Source organism: Cygnus atratus, chromosome 3, assembly GCF_013377495.2.
Source record: "Cygnus atratus isolate AKBS03 ecotype Queensland, Australia chromosome 3, CAtr_DNAZoo_HiC_assembly, whole genome shotgun sequence".
In the NCBI taxonomy this organism is placed as follows: domain Eukaryota; kingdom Metazoa; phylum Chordata; class Aves; order Anseriformes; family Anatidae; genus Cygnus; species Cygnus atratus.
The window spans coordinates 49,357,071-49,384,547 of record NC_066364.1 but is presented as its reverse complement, the minus strand read 5'-3'; the positions used below and the strand labels follow the sequence as shown (position 1 = coordinate 49,384,547).

Below are 27,477 nucleotides of genomic sequence, written 5' to 3'. Positions count from 1 at the left end.
CCTTTCTTCTTCCCTCTGGTCCAAAAATGCAAATGTGCACTCAGTTGATTTAACTAAGCTGGTTCTTGAAATAATGTCTTGAAATAATGTATTTCTTGAGCCTCAAATTAATATATTTGACACATCATAAAGGAAACTTGTTTTTTTCAGAGGCAGATATTTAATATTCGTTTAGATGTGTTTTATTTCATAGCAAAGCCATGAAAATATATTATATACATAATCTATGTATTGGAGCCAAGTTACCATCGTATGATTTTTATGTCAGCATTTCCTTACATAGGTGTATTAAAAATAAAGTTTCCTTGTTTTAGGTGTAATTTTATAATAGTCCTTTCTTTCTATTTGAAAATCCATGCCATGTTATACCGTATTGGTTACCGAGAAATGGAAAGAATAGTATTTCTTCATATGTTCTTAAAGCAAAAGGCTGAAGTTAGTTAATTTTTTTTTCTGGGAACCTCAAGAATTCAAAATGTAGTTACTCTAGTTTCTATTCGTTTATATTAGTTAAAATGTAATATTTTGGAAAAGTCTTTTGCCAAGCTTTTGTTTCTGAATAATGTTATTTAGCCATGCCAGACCATTTTGAGCTCCTGAAATGAAAATATTTATTCTATAAATACTTTCTTGATCCTTGTCATAGGGGCAGGGTGTGACAGCTTTTTTGTCCTCTTCCTGTCCTGACATTTGGTGAGTTACTGGCTAGAATTTTCTTCAATGTCTTTCTGTATTTATTTTTTAGAATTTTCTTTCTCCTTCTCTTGTGGAAGTTTGGAGTCCCAGCAGCTCAGGGGCTGCTTGATTTAGATGGATGGGAGTGTGGAAGGAAAAGGTTGAAGGAAGTGTAAAGCAGACTTGGGGGGATGCTTCAAGGATCTGCTTGGGGTAAAACAGGAGAATTAGAGCGAACAAGAGTCAGCTTAAAGTCATGCTTTAGGATACTTTAGCTTGTCAATTTTCATGCGAAGTCTGCCTTGTACACTGAGGCAGAACTCATAGCAGTTCATGTAAGAATGCCAGTTGTATTTTTGGCATTTCAGTCTGCCTACCCACCTTGGTTTTGTGTGCCAGTGGCTATCTATGGGTAGGGATAAACGGACCAGCATACGGAGGATATCTCCCCTCTGAAGCAGAGCGTTCTCCTCGAGTTCCTTCGGCAGTTTTTCTGTTTTTTCCTTTTTTTCCCCCCGTTTGCATATCCATTTGTATATGTTGCCCACAACTTTTTGTCAGACCTCCTATATGTGTGCCTGCCACAGGCAGCTTACGGCTGTATGGGCTGGTAAATGAACCTCTGCACCAGTTTGGTTTGAAGTCATGACTGAGTAAAGACTATTTTTTTTTTTTTTTTACTTCAGCTGTGCAGTAGCTCTGGAGATGGAATTTTCCCAGCTAGAAAAGGGAATCCAGACTGGAAAATCCCAAGCTTAAGACTCAATTGGGTTGCTAAACAAAGCTGGATTTTGAGTAGTTTTTTAATGTGGCACGCTGTCCCTGTTCCCCTCTTTTTTTTCTTCTTGCCTGATAATTTTGGGATCTGTAGCACCCTTGTTAAAGTTAACAAAGGGTGGTTCTTACAAGTTAAATAAAATTAATGGATGCTTGGTTTTATTTTTTTATTTTGAGAGATGCCCGTATTACCTCCCCGAGGGAAAAGCTGCAACATGAATTCAGTATGGTAATAGGCATCAGAGGGTCTATGTGAAAAGAATAATATTAATAACAGGGAGGAAAGGATGGAGTCTTGATTAATGGCATAGGAACAGGCTGGAATTTTTAAAGAGCCTCTGTGGGAGTGAAATGATGATCTTTGTTCCTTTGAAAATCTGAACTTCAACTTAAAACCAATTTATTGTAGAGTCAGAATGGTTTGGGTTGAAAGGGATCTTAAAGACCATATAATTCCTCCCCACCCCCTACTTCTGAGGGCAGGGACACTTCCCACTAGATCAGGTTGCTCAAAGCCCGATCCAGCCTGTAAATTTCAGTGACCTAAGAGGCTTTGAATATATTCATCACACAAGTAGGCGGCTTTAAAATTCTGCAACGTCCAACTGTCTTTTGTGAGCCATCAGGCTTATGCTTTGGTCTTTCCTGTGATGGCTTGGATCCACATCTCTGCCAGTCTAAGGTCTTGGTTCTAACCTTGGAAACAGGTCAATGTATTGCCCATTGAATTTCCATGAAAGAAAATACCAAGGATGTTCCTGAACAGATTAAATAAGTAGATCAAAAGGCCAGAGTAAACTTTGTGGAAGACGTGAACACGTCTTAGATGAGATGATCTGACCTCAGAATGCGTTTCTGAAGGTGATTATGAGTTTTGTCTTCACTGTCACAGAAATACATGTTTATGGCAAGATTTACTGGTGTAAACGTTGAAAGCAGTATTTGTCTTTGCGTTTTCTCTGATTTTTCTTAGTTTACCTTCACAGTGAGTTGAAAGTGTCTGTTTTCACCCCAGTTTGGTAGGTGGTAGCTAGAAAGCATTATTTATCCAATGGTGAAAAACATTTGTGAGTTATTTCCTTGAGGAATGTACGGTCTGACTATTTTTGAAGGTGCTAAACGCCTTCATAATTGATCATTTTGTTTACAGTATTAAGAGCGTAACTCTCCTCCATCCTTCTCACAGAAGTTTTTTTAATTTGGGGAAAAAAAGCAGAACTTTCTATACCTCAAAGAGCAAGAGACTTCCTAGCTGCTAGTCATGCAACCATTACTTGTACGCTGTAGCGATAGACAATTTATAGGCTAAGTTCAAAGAGTTTAAAACAAATTACTGTAGGAGCTGGCTGTTGGTACTTTTATTTTTTTATCTGCTGGAGGTGTCAACAATAAAACCCCACCAAAACCACCTTTCGTGAAAGCCTCTATAAAAACACAGTACTACACAGACATTGCATCACTGAATCTAGTGGCAGACTGTTAAATCAAATTCATCAGGTAATGAATTTCCTATGATGATCGAGCTGCAAATGAGATATGCCATTTCCTCTGCTGTTGAGAAGCTGTTCCTGAGCCTTCATATTTATGAGATGCCATCTTTCAGGGTAAATTTATCTGTTATCAGTTGTATCTGTTTGTTCTCCAACCATTGTTGCCATTTAGCATAATTATGTCTTTCGTCTTTGGTGCTTACGCCTTTGTATTTTAGTGGATATCAATCTTATTTCCTTTCAATAGTTGATTTGTTACAGTAATTGAGCAAGCTTCCTGTTGAGGGATGGACTGTATGCTCCTTTAATCACCCTTTCCCTGTATAAGGGTGAGTTAATCTGTGTGTGTGTGGATGAGGAGATGTTTGAGCATAGTTAAAAACTACGTATAGTATTTCAAAACTATATCACAGAAAAGTTTTTAATTTGGTTACTTATTTTTGTCTTTTAACAAGATAATATCCCTCTTTAACTTTTTTTTTATTCTTGTGCTTGCATGCTCTCTTATGCTCTCTCCATGGCTAGACAATCTTTTCTGTTTGACTTTCCACGCAAAGTCCAACTCTGCCTGACCCCTGACAGCTTGGATTTCCAGCCCTTTATGCTTTTGTACAAGTTCTGTTGCCAACTTAATGTTTTCTCCAACATGGCAGGCTTTCCCATCGTGGCCCCCACCCCTCCTCTGCTATAAGAGACATTCACTTGTGAGGGAAATGCTGAATGTCCCTAGGGAAAAAGACATCAAATAGCAGAAGAAATGACCACCAGTTCTACGTACACTGTGTAGCTGCCAGGAATCCTGCAAGCTGTTTCATACTATTTGGGCTATGCAAATGCAGCATTTTAAAATTGGTGACCATGACATCAGCTAGGAGCTGTGACAAGCAAAGTTGCGTGGTCAGTTCTCTTGACCAGAAGAATAATACAAAAAAAAAGTAATAATTCAAATTAATAATAATAAGTATCTAATAAGGGCAAGAAGGGTACAGGATAGTCAGCATTGCTCAGGATGTTGACAGTGCAAACTATGTCTTTCTCAATTACTTTCTGCGTAAACTGCTTTGTGTGCTGTTACCAAGAGAGAAGGGTGCTGTATGTCTCCTGAGAGGCAGGTTCTTATTAGCATTTTACTCTAAGGTGGGTATAATGGCAATTAAATTGTAGAGGAGGAACAATAAGCTGAAGAACTACTGAAATAAGATGCTCTGTTCACTTAGCAGTTGCAGATCCATTTTGTGTTCTGGTTGTTGCCTTGTATTAAGGTGCATCAGGTACACTGCAGTCTTTCAAGTACTAGAACAGTGTATTAGTGTCTTCTTTCTGGTGTTAGACTTGAATTAATCAAATCTCCAAGCTGATTTACTTCTGCACAAGACCTAAGAAAAATGGTATTCTGTTTCTTTAATCCAGTTTATATGTTTAAAGTTTATACAGCAATCCGTGGTGCAGAAAAGCTGTAGAGAATGATTTACTGTGGCTCTGAAGTTGTCTTGGGATTTTAGGTGTAACTAAAATGCACATTTGTGAAGTGTGTTTATGGTGAAGAAATGACATATAGTCATTTCAGAGAAAGGGTGCATGACTTAACTGTTAGACATGTTTGGCATGTGTCAGCTCATAAAGTGAGTATTGGAGGGGTGAAACTACAAGGAGAGCCATTAGAGAGCCCCTAGGCTGCAATTTTACCTAACTGTAGTCTTCCAAATATCTTTTTTTTTCTTTTCTGCCTTGTATCTCCTGTTTGGATAATGTATTTAGAAATGACTTCTGTTCCCTCATTCAAAGAACTTTGGGTTGGGTTAATTCTCAACCTATACGAAGGCAAAAGGCAGCCCCTTCCTGTCAGAGCAGAAACTGACAGGAAAGCAAAAGTGGCAAATCTGATGTGAGGTGAGTTAGGCTGTTCTTTTCAAGAGTAGGGGTAACTGAAGAACTAGATGTTACCCTGGCTTCCTTTAAAGCAACACATGCTTACAAAGCCAGTTAGTCACAAAATAATGATGACACAATTCAATGGTTGGCGTAGCAGGTAAATGTTTTGACAAAATTTGAATTAAACATGGAAGTCATTAGGGTATGCAGTTGATACAAATAAGATATAAATAACTTTAAATACATCCTTGTGTTTCACATTATTGGCTTCTACCTGTCAGCTGTAATGAAATTACTGTTTCCAAAGTCTCTGATTTCATACAGCTAAATCTTAGATCGATACCTGCCATTGAAGCAGTTGTCTCAGACATGCTGATTTCCATGGCTGTGCTTTTTGGTTCTGCCCAACATGTCTTCCCAGTGCTTCTTGAATCATTCTCCTCACCTTCACTCTCTAAACACCCATGAGTAACATCAGTTCAGCCCCTGTGGCCACCCTCACTTCTGCTGCAGTCCATCTCTAGAGGGGATGATTTTTAGGCATCTCTCTCTAACGTTTCTGTTCATGACTCATGCTTTTACCCTAAGCTGTAGTTTTTGATCTCTTCCAGTCGGCATCTAGCATGATTGCAAACCCAGTTTAGCTAAAACAGAGTTAGTGTTCTTGACCCAGTGTGTTGGACTTCAAAGCCACTGTTTCTTTGGTCTGGCTTCTGCTGGTAATGCACTGGCTGCTCTGGGACCGATGTTCCTGATGGCCAGAATGCAACAAAGCCTTGAAAAACTGTTTTTTCACTTGAAGTTTTGAGTTTTACATGAAATTTCCTTTGGCTTGCTGTTATGTTAAGGTTGTGGCTCAGAAGATGAATGTATAAAGGTCTGTTATTCTCTAAAACTACAAAAGAACTTCCAAAATGACTATCCATGGTAATCACTGAAGCATTCATTTAAGATAGAAATATGAGACTAACACAAAAACTGAGTTGTCTTTCTCCTTACTTAACGTATTTGTTCATCTCTTGGAGCACAGTGTAGGTAACAACCTTATTTATATATTCTTGATAATAACTTACGGCTATTTTCTGTTACATACTTCTAGATAGAACAAGGTGATTTGACAAGGTTTTGGTCTAGTTTTTAATATTTGTTGGTGTTTAATATAACTACAGAATGATTTAAGGTCAGGCAATCAATTCTATGAATGTTCTGTGTTAAATTATAAATATTCCATTAAGTATGACTGTTAATAGATGTTTTGGTAAGCATTTATGCCTGTGAAGTGTTTTGCTTTGTAACTGCTTCTCTTGAGGAAAAAATATGTCTTTATTTATAAGGCTGGTGTAACCCCTATGATCAAAGGTTTGGGAACATCTCATAGTCTGTTAGATTGCAACTTTAAAAATAATATTTTTGCTTTTAATATGCTCATTTACAATATGACTTGGAAAAAAATATTAGGTAGCCTCTCGAAATTCTTTAGGAGTCTTAATTTGCTTTCAGAGCAGAGCAGACTTAGAAAGCAGGCAGGCAGAGAGTGTCTGTAACGTGCATAAGCAGACTTTGCCAATTTGGTGAAAACTCTTTCCATATCTGACCGCAACTGTAAACTGTCATTCAGTAGCTAAAGACACACGTAATATGTTTTCTTTGCTTTCTTTGGCCTTACAGTATTCTGTTCTTCAACTTCAGGTCTCATACAGAAAATCTGGTAGAAGCTCAACATGTGTAACATAAAACTAATGTATTTTCCCCATGCTTTTCGTAGAAATCAATAGGAGCTTGACTCTGAAAAATTCTGTTTAAATAAAGATGTTTTATCTGAGGTGAATTGAAAGATGCATTAAAAATAATCTACTCCTTTTAAATGAGCACATATCATTGCTGTGGATAAGAAACTTACTGCTTTTGTTAATATGAAAGTATCCTCCTTTTTCATGACTTTCACGAAAAGGAAAGGTTTCAGGCTTTGCTTATTAATCAGGCTGTTCTGGTAGGTGACCACTGCTGCCTAAAAGTCCTCTGTTCAGACTGGCTTGAGCAGCGTTGTTGCTTAGAACTACAGAATATACGCTGCCTCCCTTCTTTTTGTATGGCACCTTTCAGTTAATGCAGAATACTTTGGCATTTGTTTTGTTCTTATGCTGTACATAGTATTTCTGTTAACTTCTCTATTATGTGCTGCCATTCAATATGGAACTGGATGCTCTTTGGCTGTTTCTTCCTGCAAAGTTTTTGTTATTCTGAGAGAATGCTTTACTTCGTCTCATTTACGATTTGAAAACTTGAAATTATTTTATATCAGTATTGCTGCTAACAGTGTCTTTAAGAAAAAAACTAATAATAATAATAAAATCACCTTCTATAATATTTTATTAAATTACGTAAAAGGCAGAAGCATCACATCAAATCCCTACTGGAAAATATTTTTTAGTATTATTAAAAACAAGGAAATATGGCAATATGTGTTGATACATGTCAAAGAGCTGCAATTTTAATCTCTGAGTTTTTGGTAGCTTATAATTCTGAGAAGTAATGTTACTGTTTGTTAGGTGATAACATTTTTTTACTGCATCATATTAGTGATACCTGGGAATGACTACTGATCAATTTGTTAGGCAGGAACTTCTTTCAGAGCTAGAAGTCCTTGGTGTTAGGGAGACGAAGAAACAAAGAGGATTTACTGCACGGTAGAAGAAATATTTAAATTATTTCATCTGTTGGAAAAGTGGAATAGATTTAAACGGTTTTAATGTTCTTTAGAAGATCTTGTCAGATCTCTTGTCTTGGCAGATATCTGTATAGCCAAAGGACAGTATAATTTATAATTAAGCTTTTCCTTTATTTTTTCCCATGAAATAAACATCTGAAGACGAAGACTTTCTCTGTGGAGAAAAGGGTAGATTGGTCTCTCAGATGTGCCTTGTAACATACTCTATTTACTGTTTAGCCATTTGAAATGGATGCTTGGCAATTTATATAGTAGTGCTGCAGATGCAAGCAATTTTCAGATAACACAGAAGTGATCAATCATTTTTGGGAAGACTGTCTCCAAAAAAAAAAGATTCCATGGAAATGATATTTTTGGAAATACTTCTTCCTAGGTCCCTCTGAGGACTGATTTAATCTGTCAGAGCCATGACTTCAGCAGCAGTGTGTGCTTTAATGTGCTCTCTAATTATGAGCGTAGTAATCATGAGACCTAGTTTAATCTGGCAAGCAAAAATAAGCTCGGATTTATTTCTGGGTTATAGGAGAGTAGTTGAAAGAACCATTAAAAACAGTTTTTGATAAACTTTCCTCTGAAAACACCCTTATGTACTGAAAACAAGAACCTCATTGACTTCTAGGCGAGTGAGGCAGGAATGAAATGCAAAAAATGATAGGTAATACAGGAATTGTGTGGTAATCAGGAACTGGACTGTTCACATGAAGAACTGGCAAGCTGCACAAGCTTCACTTTGGCGTTTTTAAATTCTGATGTTTACTTTTGATAAGAGAACTGTATAACATATCTTTAAGATGGAAGCTGAGGGTGAGTGGGACAGATGGGATGAGCTGGGAAGAGAGCAATGTGGCTAGTGATGGTCAACTTGTGCTTGCAGAGCAACAAGCCCATACTATGGAGGCTATTTGTATCCTCCTAATTTTGACATTTTAGAGACAAGGTATTGAGTCAGTGGCACCTTTTCTTCTAGGGCCTGTTTTAGGATTGCTGGTTTGTTTAGTTGTGGTAAGACACCATTATTGTTTTTTTATTTTTTAACAAGCATAGAAATAATGCAAGCTTGTCTATTTCTTTGCAGCTTTTACGAGAGTTGAAGCACCCTAACGTGATTGCGTTACAGAAGGTTTTCCTTTCTCACAGTGACAGAAAGGTTTGGCTGCTGTTTGATTATGCTGAGCATGACTTGTGGGTAAGTACAGATTTCCCTGAGCGTTTGAGATAGTGTAATATAAGCTTGAACAAACTGAAGTATGTGTGGTGTACCTTCATGTAACACAGATGCATAAATTTCTTGCTCTGTAATTAAGGGTCTAACTGACATCCTGTTCTTAGCATACTTTGATCTTTCCTTTAAAACATGCAAAAAGCTCTGTAGATTTTTTTTTTAAATGTCAAACTTCATTTTGAAGCTAAAACAATTCTTTTAACATTTAATTGGAGTTAAAGAGAGTATTCCTAAATTAAACCTTGCAAAATAGGGGTTGGAAGTGCATTTAATATTTTCTTTTCCCTACAGTTTTGCCAAAAAAAAAAAAAAAAGAGGGACAGGAACTACTTCACTGAGTTCTCTCTCACTGAGATACAGTGGAAGTGACCAACATTCAATCATGTAATTCTGAATGGTGAATTTCTGGCAGAATGAGTGGAATGAAAATAAGAAAAGAACTAAGCACTGTTGATTGGGCCTACTGACATGCTGTCACTATATTGAAGAGGAGTGGAGACTTGGATGTCTGTAAACTTCCAGCAAAATGTGATAGGATTCGATTAATCTATTGTACGGGTGGACATGAATGACAGCATGAGCTGAACTCAGATACAAATACTCAAGCTCTAAACCTTTCAAAGAAGTGAGTTGCTTGGACCTGGGTTAGAATTTAAACCCAAAAGGTATCAGACACTAAGAGTAATATGTTTGTTCTTCCTTTGATAGTACTGTGAAGGAGAGAAGGTGGTAATATTAATATTGATAATGCTTTTTCAAAAGGCTTCAGTAATACACAAGTTGCTATTAATAATGATAGTGGTTGCTCATTTTTGTTCAAGAGAATGTGCACTTGTAAATGACACAAAAATGTAATCTGGAAGACAAACTTAGACCATGCAAACAGATATTTTTGGCTCAGAACAATTAAAGTCATGACATTTCAGCCCCTTCTTATGCTTAAAAATAATTGGATTTTTCTTGTACGGCAGCAGCTTTGTATATTAGTTTTCTTCATCAAATTTCAGTGTACACAGAGTTTGTGTATTTCTCACAACTGGTGACAGTGAAGATGAATAGAAATGCAGCAGATAAAACCCTGTATGGATAGAAATTATTTGTGCGTCAGCTGGGTTTACTCATCTTAAAGACCAACAACAACAAACACATTTTACTGCTACATTGAGTGACTTGTTTAAAACGCCTTTTTTCTAAACTTTTCCATTTGAATTTATTTGGGGCATGTGCTTTTTACACTACATGGTGATTTTTCACATCATTTAACGCTTTAGATAAAGACTCACTGCGGTCTGATGTTCTTACCACTTGTTACATTTGGCTGGGTATTGGTCATAATCTCTGTGAAGTTAATTCTTTTCCATTTTTTGAGATTGAATGTTTGTTGTACTAGTTATTTGATGTGAACTGGTCTCCTACTTCCTAACACTTTTTTTTCTATGGGACATACAACACAAATCATTTTTCCTTTCCTGTATAATTGCCCATGTTTCCTTGCTTCTTTAGCCTTTACAGGAATTCTTTTTCCTCCTTTGCATAAAATTAGCCATATTCAAGGCACTCTTGGTTCTGGCTTAACCTTGGTCCTCATTTCCTTTACCGTCAGCACTTCCCAAGCATCACTCTTGATTCCCCTTTTGTCTCTTTTGCTCACTCCCAACTTTGTGTCTTTTTCCACGCTGCCTCCTACACATGGAACAGCCTCCCAATTAACGTACGTAAAGATCCTTCACTATCCTCCTTCAAAAACCTCCTAAAAATCCACTTATTTTGTAACGCATTTCAGTAATAACAACCACTTGTCATTCTGTCTGTGTTGTGTTGTGTTTTGCATTTCCTGTGCTTTACAGCTTGTGCCCTTTCAACAGTTTGAGGTAGAAATTGTGCTAGGGGATTGGCACGTTTTGTTACTGGTTTGCACCATGTGCTCCCCCAGCACTACTTAAAAACAAAGTAAGTTTGTTTATCGTGGGTATCAGTGTAGAATTTAAGTTTCGATAGATGTACCATTTCTAGAGAAACATGGATTCCCAAAGACAAACAGTTTTAAATGTAGGTATCTTAGAGTTACTTACCAAGATTTGTCTTTAAGCATGGGAATCGTCCATGTTCAAAGCTGCCCAGCTTTAGTAACTCTTACTGGCTTCAATGAGAGGAGTAAATGCTCATTACTTATAAACATCAGATTAATTAAAATCGTTACGTTTTCAGCTTCTGTACTGGAAACATTTGGCAAGAGATGAATAAACTGTACTAGATGCTATCTTTTTCTGTTCGTTTTGTAATGCTGAAAAAAACTGTCCCATTCTAATGAGGAAAAGTGATGGTGCCAATTAAGCTTATTAAAAAGTTCTTTTATGGTGAGCAACAACTTTTTTTTTAACTTTGCATTTAATTTTCAAGGATCAGACTGCTCAAATCTGAAGTTTGAATTAAGATAGCAACATACTTTATAACTTGCTGTAATTCCTGTTGATATCGTTACCAGGGGATGAAGAAAGCTTATGCTTATTTAGAACTAGTTTTGACAGGTATTGATGAAGACTTAGTGTTGTTGACAGGTATTGATGAAGACTTAGTGTTGTTGTTGCCTACAAACATACACAGTTTGACTGCTAAACCTACCACAGATTTTTCCTTCATCACCTCTCAAGTTACGTTATACAAAGCAATGTGTAATCATTCATGAGATTACAGTGCAGAATGGCTAAGAATTTAGTAGATCTTTTGATGAATTGATTTATACCTTGTGTTTATTTTTATTACCAAAATTCTCAGTGTAACCCACAGATGATTTCCTTGTGATTTTTCTGGGCTATTAGCCTCAACTAGTAAAGTTCTTTGGGATATTGAATGTGCCACATATGCTAACTTAGAGCGTATTGTCTACACTGTCATCACTGCTTACATATGCTTATGCTATGAATTAAATGCAAGATTCCTTAGCTTGTACCTCACTAGGTGTAAAGGAAGCATCTGACAGAAGGTTTATAAAGGTGCATGGCTGCAGCTGTTATTGAATACCTTGTACGTTATGGGCCACATCCTTTCTTGACTCTTGATAATTTGCTTCAGTCTCACACCTTTGCTATATGCTTTGATTGTCTGAAAGCTTCAGCTTCAGATGTTCACAGCCAGAGAACCAGCTGTCTCTTGTTCCTTCTCTAGTGAGGAACATTCCTTTTGCAATATTTACTCATAATGTCTTGGATGCTTTTCGTTCAAATTGTATCCAGATTTTCTCTCTTGATTAATTCATGTTTAGATTAAAAAAATACATATACGTAACTTAATAGTTAACATATACCTCAATTAATCTTAAGTCCATGGGTGGAATTGATACTATTTTTAAATTACCTTTTCCTGTACACAGACTTCATAGTCTTGCAGTAAAACTATGCATGGATGAACAAGTGTCATTCCTTTAACTGATAACATCTCTTTTTCTTCTATGTTTTTTAATGACTTAAAAGGAAAAAAAAAAGGTTATTTTGAACGCATGTGTCTTGTTGTTTTATCACTAAGGAATAACATTTGTATACAACTTTCATATACGTTATATCTTAAGTAGTGTATTACTGTTTCAGAACTTCCTGTGTAAAACTTTGAGTCATTATTAAAAATTATATTAAAAGCATTAAATGCATGATGATTACTTAATTGGACTTCTCTTAAAGATTGATACAAGTGAGATCTGCACTAGGGATGAATTCTGTTTCTTGAAAGTGTAGTTACTGTTACTTTTAGCCATTGGAGAGGTTATAATACTGAGAGATTGTGTTTTGCTCTCAGCTAGTCTCCTATACTTCTACATCATCAGCTTTTTAATACTGGTAGTAATCCAAGCACACGTTTTTTAAGTATTGCGAACAAGCACATGATCAATGTGTTCAATTCCACAGTCTCTATATCTTTAAAAAGGATTTTAACATTGTTAAAAACGATATTGTAACTCGATTTTGTATTTTGAATTAATAGGGTGTCTCCTTTTCTTGCAGAGTACAGAGTTAATTCACAGTCTCATTTAACACGTATGTGTAATTTCAAAGTTTTAAGGTCTCCCCTTTCTGGAAATCTATGTTGTAATTTAGAATGATTTTTAAACTCCTTCTGAAAACTAGTGACGCTTTTATCATGGTAAAATGTGTTGAATGTGTTTCATAGCTGTAAAAACGTTCCTGGTTCTTAATAAGTGATTAAATTATTAAAAACTATTTGGTGATATTGAGTGTGATCATACATTTGCTATCTAAGACTAGTTAAACAATGATCTGGGTATTTTTAGGTTTTGTTGAATGTTTATATCTTACTAGATTCCAGTGATCTCTTAAGAAGTAACTATTTAATAGCAAATATCACTGAGAAACTGAAAATTCAGCTCAAAGTTATCTTTGATAATAATAAAAAATATATAGGCAGACTGGTTTTGTGCTATATGAAATACTTGTTGCATATGTATTCTGCTTTTTTAAAATTTAGCTTAGGGAGTAGTCATGTGTATTTAAATTTAGGATGGGGGTAGTCATGTTTACTTAAAAAATAATCATCAATTAATGAAAAGGAGAAAATATTCCTCCTGTATGTGAATTTCATAACACTCTGCCTCGCTCAATATCTGAAAAAATATACTTTAATAACAAATTATGTTCTTGTATACTCAATAAAATTGTGAGGGTGTTGCATACTGATTTGTGCAATAACCTTGCAAATTTGTTTAATCATATGAATGTTTTTTAATAGATCTGAGGTTTTAAGTCTTCAGATCTGGTGCAATCAGTTATAACTCTTAACTTCCTTTAGACTTCAGTTTAGCTTTTAATCATGAGAATAATCCAAATGTTAGTCAATCACAAATATTTTTACTTACTTGAAGATAGCTTTCTCAGTGTAGCAGTTTAATTTTTCTCTTCTAATTTCTTGTAGTCATGTGAGTATTTTTAATTCAGTCCCAGTCCATGAGGTGATTCTCTGTACAGTCACCCGTTGTGTACATATTTACCAATACAGGGTTCTGCTAGATGAGGGAAGAATGTAAGATTTATTGAAGGGAGTGGGCTGGAATAGTTTTTGATTGCTTTCGAGTTATAATTTCTATCGTCAGCCATTGTTGCAGAAGGTTGTCTTTACACTGTGATTTATCCTTTCCAATTATAGTAGATAGGGTGTTTTTTGACACAAAAGTGATAGCTGGACTTAGAGACAGCAACACTATTCCATGTTGATAGCCGTCTGTTCTGAGAATGCACTTGTCATTATCACAAAAGATTTAGATTATTTTTCTGGCTTTTTCTACTAAAGCTGTAGGGAGTTGAGGGTAGTTTATGTTTAACAGTAGCATGAATATTGGTTATTTCAGATATATGCTGAAAGGATAATTGAATCCTGACTTCTTAAGATTATTGTATGGACTTTTAAAAATAAAAGGTTTACTTCTTAAAGATCTAGAAAAAGTAGAGACTCCTGCAAAACCTGGGAAAGAGATACTGAATCTGTTTTATGTTCACGTTTACTCTCTGCTTCAAAGTTTAGGTATTTAGAGTAAGTGACGTTCAGCAAAACTTAACTTTGAAAGGAGCTTTAATACATTATTTAAAATGTTGACCTCTTCACGTGGAAATGGATTTTTTGTCAGGCCATGTGGTTAAATGGGACTCTAAAGAAGATGAGAATGGCTGCAGAACAGCATTGTTTAGAGAGAGGGTGCTGAAGCTTATTTTTTTCTCCTCCTCTTTCTAAGGACCACTGTGTGATGTTTTAATGCACCCCAAATTGGAAACTTAATCTCTGTAGAAATACTTCTACCCACTTTTGTTTTGATACGATTTTAGTTTGTGATATACCCTGGATGGATTTTTTGTGTCTAAACTTTGGTGTCTGAAATTAGTTCTAAGCTTAGGCTTGTGAAGCTGTGATTTACTTTTGCAACAAGAAATGTTACTCAGGTTAAATGGCTCTATCTTTGCTTCATGTTTTTGAAAATTGTGCAAACAATGCACATTTAGTTTTTGTACCACTTCTAGATTTTATTTTTCTATATCCTTTTAAGTGCTTTAACACACAACAATGCTAATCACCTTCATTTGAGTATTGATTGCTGAAGAGGGGTTTAAAGTGAGACTTGAAGCCTTATATTCTGAACCTTTTTCTTGACCCTGGCACAGATTTAATGTGTATGTAACCTCCATCGCTTTATTTATAAGGCCTAATTTTACTTTTTAATGGTGCATTGGAATTGCCTGACATGCTTGTGTTTTATTCTCAAAAGTTGGATGAGGATTTGGATAGAAAGAAGAGTTTTGCTGAAGTGCGGGAGCAGGCAGACAATTTACATCATCGGGGAGAAGCATCTGCGTTGACAAGATAAAATTTCATTTTGATGGAAATGCATGTAGTTGTAAAACAAGAATTTATTTGATCAGTAGAACTCAAGAAATCAGTTTTTCTAGGGAGTTGTGTCTTGAGGTCAAGCTCCTGTATGGATCATCTCATGTCTGTTGAGGTGACAGTTGTATTGTAACTTCTTTTAGTAAGACATATGTGAAATGTCTGCTTTAGGGACTTGCTTCCATGAAAACTTGCCAGATCTAACTTGGTTTTAACCACTGTCATACTGAACAGCAGTTCTCGAAATCAGGAATGGGATGAAACAAACATAGTGTGTTTGTATCAGCTTGACTTTCTTACAAGGAGAATAAAATTAGGATCTTTTTGAATGCTCATTTAACTACTTGATGTAAATACTAGGGCTTTTCATGGAAAAACCAATTTAATTTGGTCTATATTATCTTGCATTCTGTTTACATTACTTACAGTGGAAGCTTTAGAAAATGTATGTAGCTCCTCATGAGCCAATTTTCAAGCCAATTTCAACACTTTGGGCAACACAGAAGGCACATGAACTACTGGATTGAATACTGCTTCATGAGTTGCAACCGTATTTTCATTCAGAATGCTTAATTATATTTCATTTCTTTATCTATTGCCATTTATATGGTCTTGGATTTGCTAATGTTAAGATGGTCTTGCCAGGCACATCTCCCTGCTGTAGCAAAAATCAGCAGAATTGCTCAGGTTAAAATTCCCTTAGTATAGTTGTGGTGGTATAGCATCTTTGGCTATGCACCTGACCTGCCTGATCTGAGAAACTCTTGTCAAATTATGACAATTCACTTATTTCTGTTTTAGTGCTCTTATTTTTAATTTTTATATGAGGAATATTTTCCTACAACAATGGTAGGGACTACACAGATTTATTTCTGAAGTTACAAAGAAATGAGTAATGAGTAAAAGCTTGGGCTTGTTGCCACCAGTAGAAAAGATGCCGTTCAGTAATGACACCAGTTTCCCCTTCTGTTTTTTAAAGCAGCATTAAAATTGCTGTTTAGCGCTGCTTGTGTGTAATGCTCTTTTTAAAATATATATATATTTGGGTAGTTGCATACAAGAAATTTGGGGAACTATTTTTTTCACAAACCCCTTGAGAATTGGCCATGATCACAAGCACTGTGGATGCATTCCAGTGGCATGGGGCAAATACAGCTTTTCAGTTCCCTTTACTATTTGGCCCCGTGGTATGTTTTCAGTTTAGATTTGAGAACTGAGCAGAAATTAAGCTGTGATGGGGTGAAATTAGCTCTTGTGAGTAACATAAACTTGTTTATATCAAAGTATGCAACAATAATTTTTATTTACTTTTGTAGGAAACTGAATTTTATTTAGTGGTGATATTGCTTGCTATAAAGCAGAACTATCAGTTGTAATTCTCCTCTGAAATTCAAAAATATGTACAGTAGACACTTAGACATGTAAAGATAACCCTGTTTGGTTAGAGCTATTTTATCTTTGTATTATTAATTTTGAATGTCTTGCTGCTGTCAAAGTTGTGTGGTGTTTTTGACATTTCTTTCGTTTCCCCTCTGCATTGTACTTGAGGATAGGAAATTTTGAAGGTGATGTAAACCTGTCCCATGGGATGTCTTGCTAGACATCACATGAGCCATTTGTTGTGTGTGGTTCTGGCAGAGCAGGGGCCCTGTTCATGCTGAGGCACCTGGGGACTGGGGGCTGTCCATAGCTGTGAGCAAGAGTTTTCCTAATTCTTTTGCAAGAAAAGAAGACTGAAAAAAGTTCACAGCCAGCAATGTGCAGGGCTTTTAATCATAGAACCACAGAATATCACAAGTTGGAAGGGGACCCACAAGCATCATCCATTCCAACTCCTGGCTACACACAGGACCACCCAAAAATCAGACTATGCCTGAGGTTCAGTGCCGTGACCACTGCCCTGGGGAGCCTGTCCCAGTGCCTGACCACCCTCTGGGTGCAGAACCTTTCCCTAACACCCAGCCTGACCCTCCCCTGTCCCAGCTCCACGCCGTTCCCTCGGGTCCTGTCGCTGTCCCCAGAGAGCAGAGCTCAGCGCCTGCCCCTCCGCTCCCCTTGTGAGGGAGCTGCAGGCCGCCATGAGGCCTCCCCTCAGCCTCCTCTGCTCCAGGCTGAACACACCAAGGGACCTCAGCTGCTCCTTATACATGTCGCCCTCCAGGTCCTTCACCATCTTTGTTGCCCTCCTGTGGACACTCTCTGATAGTTTTACGTCCTTCTTATATTGTGACACCCAAAACAGCACCCAGTGCTCAAGGTGAGGCTGCATCAGAGCAGAGCGGGACAATCCCTTCCCTCGACTAGCTGGCAGTGCTGTTCCTGATGCACTCCAGGGTACGGTTGGCCCTTCTGGCTGCTAGGGCACGCTGCTGGCTTGTGTTCAACTCACTGCTGAGCAGAGCCCCCAGCTTCCTTTTTGTGGGGCTGCCCTTCAGCCTCTCATTCCCCAGTGTGTATGTGTAGCTGGAGTTGTCCTGTCCTGGCTGCAGAATCTGTCTGTTGCTGTTGTTGAACTTCACGTGGTTGGTGATTGTCCAGCTCTCTTTAATTTGTCAAGATCCTTTCCAAGGCCTCTCTGCCCTTGAGGGTGTCAACAGCTCCTGCTAATTGAGTATCATCTGCAGAGTAACTTAGTATGCATTCAAGTCCTGCATCCAGTTCATTTCTGAAAACATCAAGGAGAACTGGCCCCAAAATGGAGCCCTGAGGATCCCCACTAAATGACAATGCTATGAGGATTGAGAGAAACAAGGTCATGTAAGTAGCTGAGCTGAAAGCAGACAGAAAGGAACATGCTTTCTTAGCCTTTGACTGGGACAAACCAGCACATGAGCAAAATGATGTAGGATATATCGAAGTGGTATGTGACAGTCAAGAAAGAGCAAGGTCATCCTTTCCATGTTCTGAAGTGGTAGCTTGAGCTAGGAAGTCTGGTTGAGAGGCAGGGTACTTCACCTTAGCTCTACGTTGATACAGTTGTGCTAGCTCTGGTTTAGAGGTACCTCACATTCAACATAAGGGTGGATACCTGCCTCAAAAGTTCATGTAGGCATGCTCATGGAACAGCAGAAAAAGAGGAAACCTTCCCATCCTGCACCCTCACAAAAGTCTTGCTCCAGTGGGTGGTCCTGGCATGCTACTAGTTGCTTCATTAATAAATAGCATCCTGCTCCTTTGCGGCTCTCCCATTACTTCAAAAGTCTGAGTCCTTTAATATTTCAAGAGACAAAGCCTTCGGCAGGGTTCTTGGTTCATTCTTGGTTCATTTGAAGAAAGCTGGCAGCAACATGAGAGGGCAGAGACAGAAAGCAGGGGGCCTAGTGCCTTTGCACTCAGGGGATGCAGCTGAGACAGCACTACTGGGGCCAGAAGGGTAGAGTTCCTTCTGGAAGTACCAGGTGTTGATTTAGTCACGTTGTGGTCTAGGAGAACCTTTGCAGTTTCATTTTCTGTATTCCTGTATTATAATGGTTTTTGTGGATCCTAGTCAGTTTTTAAATAGGCATAAAAATGTGTTTTAGTGGTTGCATGTGCTTTGAAAAAAGGGCTGAGCTTGGTTTAGGGGTCTGTGTGTTGTATATAACCCTTGCCTTTTGGTGCTTTTTTAAAAAAAACAACTGTGTATTAATAAAGATATTCATTTTGGATGTTAGAGTATGGTTACTGCTTTTTACATCATACTGTAATTACCCATGAAGGTTATTATGCTGTGAGCATTGTACAGTATTGGAGGGTAGGGGCTCCCAGTTGAAAATTTGATACAAGATCACTTTGTGACATGACAGCAAGAAAACTTTTCTGGGGAAATAATTCCTTAAAGCTTTCCACTATACTTTTCAGAGTGATTGCATAATTACAGAATCAGGTACTAAGAGCTTTTTTTGCTGGTCCTCATTAATATATTAATCTAATACTCTTGTAGATTTCTTTTAAACTTTTTTAATATACTGACAGCCACTGCTGTGTTACATGTAGTAGTGAAAGGATCAATGGAAACTTTAATGTTAATAGGGACTAAGCAGTTTTTTTATTTACTTTTTTTAGTTCTCTTTAAACAATATTACCTACACATTTGCCAAGTGCAGTTTAACAGTGACTGAAGCGTTAAGAGTGGCTGAAGTTCGGTGAAAGCCAGAGGTGACATTAACCATGAGGAAACATTAACCCATAACCATTTTCCTTGGGATCATTAGTGACAGATGTAGTGGAGGGTGGTGCTGGAGGGAGCAGAGGTCTAATGAAAGCACAGCCATTGGCTATCTCTTACACTTGGAGGGGGATGATCTCGAGCTAGACAAATCCTGTTTTAAAAATTGGGTAATCAGTAGTCTTGTTGCTGTACAGATTAGCATTTTGAATCACTTTCATTAAAAATGCAAACTGCCTTTGCAACCTCTGTCTCACAAAAAGCACATAATTGGAAACTATTTCATTATTTGTGATGCTTCTTTGAACCTCCTTCAAAAAGGGTGCATATTTTTTCATCTGAATGAATAGATTTCGTTGTTTGCTTAATGACAGTATATTGAGATTGCATAGCCCCTTGAGTAGCGTCACCCTGCCTGAGGATTGAACAGGTAGAAGGGCCTCACCCCATTTGTTATATGGTGCAGCAAAACCAAAACTAACCCATCATCTCCATGTTGATCTTACAATAAATATTAATTAGTTTATGAATATTTCATGGTCTCTCAGCAGTCTTTTCATTCTCTTTTTTTTCATTCTTTCAACTGACTAATGCTAGGGTCCCTTTTTGCATTCCACGGTTTCAAGTGGTATTTGTTCTCCTATGGACTGACTGACTTCTGTAACCCAGGAATGACTTGCTTGTCATCATCAATGAAGTATATGGTCAAAACTTGGAAGTGGGAATGTAACCACATTTTTAGATGTTTTCACATAGTCTCACCCTAAGTATGTGGGATTTTGTTTCATTTTTCTCTGCTGGATTCTGATTTGGGGGGGAATGCAAAAGTGTGGTAGGTGCTCTGTCCTAGGTGTTTTTGGAGAGGAGGGAAGGGGGTGAAAGCATAGAGCACAGGCCTCTTTGCAGGATATGCTGCTGGTTTAGAAGCTTCTGATCTAGCAGTGGTGTGGGTAAGAGGATCCCCAATGGGTAGGAGGGAGGGAGGAGAATGTCCAAGAAATTTTACTGGAGGTAAGTAGCCAGTCTTCGGATGTTATCAAGAGCTTGACAGCTATTTTTAAAGCAACTTGGAAGATAAAAAACAATTTAAGAAAATTGGAAGTACATCACTATTCTTCTTAATTGCAAATTTCAACGAACTTTGTATTTCATTCCATTATTTAGTGTTAATACCTTTTTTTTAAAAGAAAGGTTTTTGGTTATCTAACAAGCTTCATGTTTCTACTTGTTTTATTTCTAGCATATTATCAAGTTTCACCGTGCCTCAAAAGCAAACAAAAAGCCCATGCAGTTGCCAAGATCTATGGTTAAATCACTACTCTACCAGATCCTTGATGGAATCCATTACCTCCATGCAAACTGGGTGCTTCATAGAGATCTGGTAAGTGTTGCATGCTTTACCTGGTTAAGAAAGTGTCACGTGCCTGTCATTGGGTAGGAAGAGAAAAGTCCCTATTAATAATCTTGCATATCGATCCGTACAGTTCTTCCTGTTATTGTTGTGGGAGACCAATGGAGATTTTAAACATGAAAACAAACGATGTTTTTACATTGTTTTTGTCTGAGTCATCTGAGCTCGGACAATGATGCTAGATCCGGTAAAAGGGCTGCAGATATCAATATCCGAAAACAGTACATGAGCCAGCTGGTATACATTCGTTGAACTTTCTTATAGGTTTGTGCACTACTTTGAAAAGGCACTTAGGAAAGTGATTGATACTCTTGTACATTGTTTGGCTTACGTGCAAGTTACCATAAAAGCTAGTGAAAGAGTAGTTTTTTCATGGAGTATTTCTTTTCCATGTGATATTTTTTCTGACCGTGGGAAGAGAACTTTGAAAGAGTTGTCATCTTAGAAATTTCTCATGACCTGAAGTGGCTCTTTAAGTTGATTGCAGATTACAAGGGCAGCCAGTTGCCTTGTCTTAGTTACCCTTTTCCCTTAAAGTTTCCCACCACTCCTAATACTTAAGTGAGTTGCTCTCAATGGTTACAAAAAGAAGAATATTCATATGGGTAGAGTGCCTGCTGCCACTTAAATTATAACCAGAATTTTTGGCGTGAGGCAAACAACATGGTGGTTAATATGATAAATCTGTTCTAGCAGTTACGCTGCATTGGTAGAGTAAGATTGGTAGTAAGTATGGTGGGAAATGCAGTGTAATCTGTGTATGAAGCCACTGTCTTTATTTGGTTGGATGTTTCTTAGTTACCTTGGTAAGTCAAACCAGGGATGCATGTCCAGGAGCTTATAATCACTGTTATAGTTTAGTAAGTAGACGTAGAGTGTTCTCAAGTCTTTTAATAATAATTAAGGGGCTTAGATTCATTTTTGGATGCAGATCAAATGTTTTCTTAAAAGGTACGAATAAGTTAAGACAGCTCTGGAAGTTACAGACGTCTTCTGAAATAAATTTTATTTAATTTTAGTCATAATACCTGGTAACAGTGGCCAGAATTGGGGCTTAGGTTTTGGTATGGATCATTTTTTTACCTCATTCTGTGGGATTTGTTGTTGATCTTTCTGTTAAATTCCAGATGTTAGTATATTTGTAGGCTTTTTTTTTTCCCTTTGGAAGAGTAGCAATGAGCAAAAGTAGGAAGCAAGTACATCTTCGACTCTCATGCTACAGTTACTGCTTTCCTAAGGAGACAGCTGCTGCTTTGCCTGAATTCTGAGATGTTAGATATGGTTAAAAGGAACACCTGAAAAGTCTGTATTCAGCTATGTATAAGGGAAACCTACGTAGTCATGGAACTATGAAGTATATATGCAGTCAAATGCCATACGTGAACTTGTTATCTTGATAGGAAATACAAGATGGTATTTAGGATAACAACAACAAATACCCTAGAGAATTTTCTTTTACGTGTTTGTGTTTCCTGTCCGCAACACCAGGTGTTTTGTGTGACCAGTGCTGCTACTTTACAGGTTGTATTGGTTGTTATGTGTTATAGCAAAGCTGGTGCGTACTGTCTCTCACTTTTCTATTTGAACTTCGGGAATTAAAGACTGCTTTTATGAAAAAGACCATTTTTCATATCATTGGAATGATAGTGCTTGACTTATATTTACAAAGGGAGAAGAACAGAAATTTGTGAAGTCTAGTGTGTTCTTGTCATGCAAATAAGTTTAAACTAATTCTTGGTTACCTCCGTGAGGGAAAGGAAAAACATTAAAAATTTCTTTGGTACAGTGGTGATTTAAAGGTATATTCACAATTCTTAGGTTTTTTTTTTTTAAATCATTGCGGATCTCTGAAGAATTCAGGTATTTCAAATTGTTGGTTTGCATCTTGAACACCAACCAAGTGATGGTATTCTGCATGTGTCATGTTTGCTCTTGAAATTAGTATTAATACAATCAGTTAGTAATCAATTTAAATTCAAAGAAACTATTTTTATATATGTATTATTGTTGTTCATACACTCATACATGTGATTTTTGCGTCTAAGAATCATACCTCAGGTCCGATTTCACTAGGTTCAGTTTCTTGTGTAATAACAAGAACTAAGTCTCCAGTGTCTTCTTAAGACAAAGTGCAGTTCATCTGATGCTTTTTCCCTTAGCTCTTTTAGTTTACTTCCACGGGAAAAATATTTTTCTATTTTATGTAAGCCAATATTTTGCATCGAGACACCTTGTACTTTTCTGGTTTAATATAACTCTGTTCCTACTATTTTTAGCATGCGTTTGGATGTAGACCAAAGATGGTGACATCCACAAAAGTCATGTTATGCTTTTGTTGTTTTTTTTTTTGTATGCTTTTTGTTGTGTTTCATTGCTTTTTTTTGTTTGAAAATCAGGTTCTCTAAGAATATATAACATAGTATTAGTTAAATTCTCCTCAATCACAGAAATGACCTTTTATTTAACAAGTGTTGCAATAAGAAAAACAAACATGAGGGGTTAGGTACTTACTTGGAGGTATTTGAGGAGCAGGGTTTAAATCTTAATTTGGTGGTGTCTTAAATCAAAAGACGTTTTAAAGAAGATAGAACACCAAATGTGCTTGTTAAAAAATCTCATCCTCAATGGATCCGTATTGTTAAATACTTTAAAAAAGTTATTTTTAAGATCAGCATTAGCCAGCAAAATTCTTATAGAGTGATAATGCATGTGAACAATGTGAATTTGCAGACCTGCAATACGTATCATCACGTCCTTGGGCTGACCTAAGGGATAGTTTCTACCACAAGGAGACAGTCTCAGTCTCCTCTTCAATACCACCAAGGCATTACCACCCATTTTAATTAGCTGGTGGATGACACTTGTCTAACTCATGGTAAGCTCATTCAGGGAGTTAAATGCAGAGAAAGTATTCACTTTTCTCCTGAAGCATGAATTTTCTGTGGGGTTAGCTCCCTGAACGATCTCACTGGGAGGTGGGATGTGTGCCGGAGCTGGTTGGTGCAAAAGCAGCATGAGATTGCAGACAGTGTCAGAAAGCAGAACAGGTTGTTCTGGCATCACCTACCATTAGACCAGATCAATTTATTGCTAAAATGCACTTTTTAAACGTAGTGAAAGTGCAAGTGTGTTTAAAAGATCTAGTTCCATTGTAATTCTAAATTTGTGTCTACCTTTAATCTTTTCTGGTGTAAGACTTACATCAGATTTAACTGTCAACACAAGTCCAAATTCAGGAAAGTGCCCAAACTGAGGCAAATTATAGTACCAGATAAGCTTGTACTCATACTTCTAATAATATGAAAGCAATTTAATTTAATGTATAGTTTAATTTCTTGTAATGTTAGGGATATTTTGTTTCTGGTTTTCTCATCCTGAAAGGTGCTGGTTAGCTTTTAGGTATATTTTTTTTTTTACTAAGCTGTTAAATTCTGCCATTTTAAAAATACTTCGCAGTAACTTCCTGTACTGCACGACTCAAATCAGTGCAGAATATGGGACAAGATCATTAGGGTTTCTGATTGGTTTGGGTAGCATGGTGTCAGTTTATTCACTGTGGAATTGATGTAAGTCTATAAAATCACATACATTTGCTGTCCTCTCAAGTCACCTGGAATGGTATTTTGTTATCGGATTGCGTGTTGTTGGGCAAAGATAATTTTGTATTTTCCTGCTTCCCAGAGGCATCTGAAAAGGGAGATCTTCCATGTACTGTTCACGGTGTGGGTTCACGTAAACAAAAGAAAGGAGTTTGGCAGTTTCTCTTGTGTTAATAACCCTTTGGTAGATGGTGTTAGTTGCTTATGGATAAAAACAGGCAGAGACCATTTCCCTTAGAACTTGATAAAAGTCATTTCTGTTTGTAATAGGATGTATCCTCCTGGAGCGGGACGTTATCTACAAGATGTTTGAAGTGCACAGAAACCATACTGAGGAATTCATTTAAGATTCTACTTATGTCCTTGAGCATGTTTCTAGAATAATGCCTAATGTTATTAAAACTACTGGTTGAAAACAAATGTTGGAAATTAAGCTTTACAGAGAAACAAGGATTTTTTTTTCTCCCCTAAGATTATGTTAAATAGTTGCTTTCCGTATTCTGAAATTGGAAACCTGCTCGTTGGGAACTTGCTCGTTGTAATAGACCTGTAAACTAACTTGACAAAATGAGCCACCCTCCTGAAGTGTTTTTATTATTTTATTAAATACTTGTTGACTAATAACTTCCCAGTTTCTCATTTGCCTCTCTACAGCTTTAGAATGTTTAAATTGACACCATGTGTCATTTTACAATTAAGGAGATGCACTTATAGCAAAAAAAAAATCTTTGAATAGATGGAACAAAGCGATATGGGTGAAAAGGCTCCACAATTGACACGCCTTCAGACTCGCAATTTTGATTTGCATAGAGAGGGCAGAGTCAACATGTTCTGACAAAAGGTGTCCGTGAGTCGTAACGTTGCAGAGATTTAAAACATTCCATTTCATTCTAATCATTTGTGTTTATTCCTCTTAGGAGAAGATGTAGGTGTTTAAAGCACAAGGCAGCGTAGATTCTAGACAAGGTGGTTCCCTCAGCTCTTTGATGTGTAAGTTGCTGTCGATGCAGCAGGAGGCCGTGCTGCCTCTGCTCCTTTCTGCTCCCCTGTGCTCCTCTTCTTCCAAGTTGGGGGTTGCAAAACTAAGCTAACTTAAAAGGAGACTCACAAAGAAAGTGTTGGTCTGTATGTGAGTGCATTCCCTGATCTGGTTCAGCATGCAGTTACACCAGTGCTGGTGTAAGATGGATGTATGGGCAAGATGTTTTATGTGTGGGAACCAAGTGGACAAGGATATGGGGCGTAAGGGGAGGGGAGACTTCCATCTTCAGTGACGTTGTCATATTTTGCTGGCAGTTTTACATTTATGATCTATGATCCTCCTCCTCCGTAATGATTTTGATACCTGTAAATTTCCTGGTTCCTTTTGGCTAGTGAAAACGAGCATCTGAAATCTCTCAACATATTGATGTTATCCATCAGAAATGTGAGATTGGGGGTTTTGAATTGCGTTTTGTGAGGAGTCTAGTTACAGTTGTTGGAGGTCATATTTTTGCCAGTGACAGAAAGCAGAGGGAACCTGTATCTTGGGTTCTCAAGTTTACGGTCTACCATGCGGGTATAAATACACCTTCTTTGGCATTTAAAGCAAATATCCTAACTATGAACTGTGGTGGCAAGGAAAAGGTACTTTTTCTACTTTTGCTGTGGAAGTGGATAGGTGGTGGTAACACATCACAGTTTTCTGCAACTGAGTGACTTAATCCTGAAGCAAATTCTGGTTGTAGGGTCCTTGTGCACTATAGAACAGCCCTTGTGGTGGTATTATTCAGTGAAGAAAGGGAGATGTAGTGAAAGCTTAAGAATTGTTCTTGTCGCTTAGAGAACAAATGTTTTAGAGTTTTGAAGGTGATGCACACATCAGCTGAGTGTCTTGTTGTTGGTTTATGACTAAGAGATATTGGATGGAAATCAAAAATGGGGAAGGAAAACAGGTAAAAGGACTCTCAGTGAGAAACTAAAACAAAGATGGATATTTTCAGAAGACAGCTAAAGGAGAGAGCGAGGAGGAGGGAGAACCTTCCTCTTTCTACAGTTCTGTTTCTCAGCAGTCTCTGTGTACGTGCCCTGTAAGCTACACTACTGTGCATCATTTTCCTCGCTGGCAGTGAAGGCTTGCTTTTCTCGGTATTTCTGTCATGTTCCACCCCATCATTCCAGTCACACTCAAATCTCACCTGAGCTGGCCTTTCCCCACTACTTCAGCTGCAAAGTAGGGCTGAGCTGGTGATACTTCCATGCCCACGTGTATTTCTCGTTGTAACCTTTTCTCTCCAAAGCAACTTTCTGCCTTTTATTTCAGTAAACACACTTTGTAGATTTGGTTTTCCGGTGTGCAGCTCCCTGCTTTTTGTTTTCCCTGCCTTTGTTTTTAGTTTTCTTCATCGTTTGCACCTCACTGCCACTTCCTGGAAGGTACAGAGCTTCAGACTAACAAAAATGAGTAGGGAGGATCAATCCCCTTTCCTAGCAAGTGCAGCATCCTAGGGAGGGGGCTGGGACCAGAGCACCTTCCTGGCTGTGCATCCCTGCTTTGATCAACTCATCCCAGAGTTCCTCCGGGGCTCCTCTCCTGCTCTGCAGCTAAAAATCATAGAGGTGGGTTTTAATTTGAGACAGCAGATGACCACTTTTTTCTTTTTTTTTTGAGAGGGGACAGAGGACAAATCCAATGGTGGTGGATTAAAAACTTGCTGTTAGTTTTCCGTCTCCAGCTTTTTTTTATTTATTTAACCATCCCTGTGTCTCTTAAAGCAGGGGGGAGGAATCGCGTTCTTCACTACACCATGTCATCTGTATTAGCTGAAGCTATTTTCATTGAGTGCTTAAGCTAATCAGTTTGTGTTTCTTCCCAGAGTGGATTACAAAGTGCTCATGTGCTTCTGTCACCTGCAGAATTTATGGAGTGCTGATCTGGTGATTTTTGGTGGAAGGCCATAGCAGACAGCTGAGGTTTGATATAATTTTGAGCCAGCGTGTCTCTTCATATAGAGATTGTCTGTACACTGCCTTTAGGATGATCAGACACGTAAACTCCCAGATCCGGGCTTCTTAACAGGACTCCCGAATAGCCAGCTGTTGCAGCAGCAAGCCTGTTTTTTTTTTTTTTTTCCAAGGGCACATCTTTAGCAGAGCCACCAGAAGCCGCTGCAGTGGCTGGTGCTGGCTCAAGCTG

At 37.7% G+C, this 27,477-nt stretch overlaps 1 protein-coding gene across 3 annotated transcripts in view; it reads left to right on the top strand.

The window, feature by feature from the left end:
- CDK19 (cyclin dependent kinase 19) overlaps positions 1-27,477 on the top strand; it is a 127,058-nt gene that overhangs the window by 39,118 nt on the left and 60,463 nt on the right. For all 3 annotated transcript variants that reach the window (XM_035564833.2, XM_050709864.1, XM_050709865.1), the window contains exons 3-4: positions 8,618-8,728; positions 20,533-20,673. In XM_035564833.2, the coding sequence (XP_035420726.1) occupies positions 8,618-8,728; positions 20,533-20,673 (252 nt within the window). The remainder of the gene's footprint in view (positions 1-8,617; positions 8,729-20,532; positions 20,674-27,477) is intronic.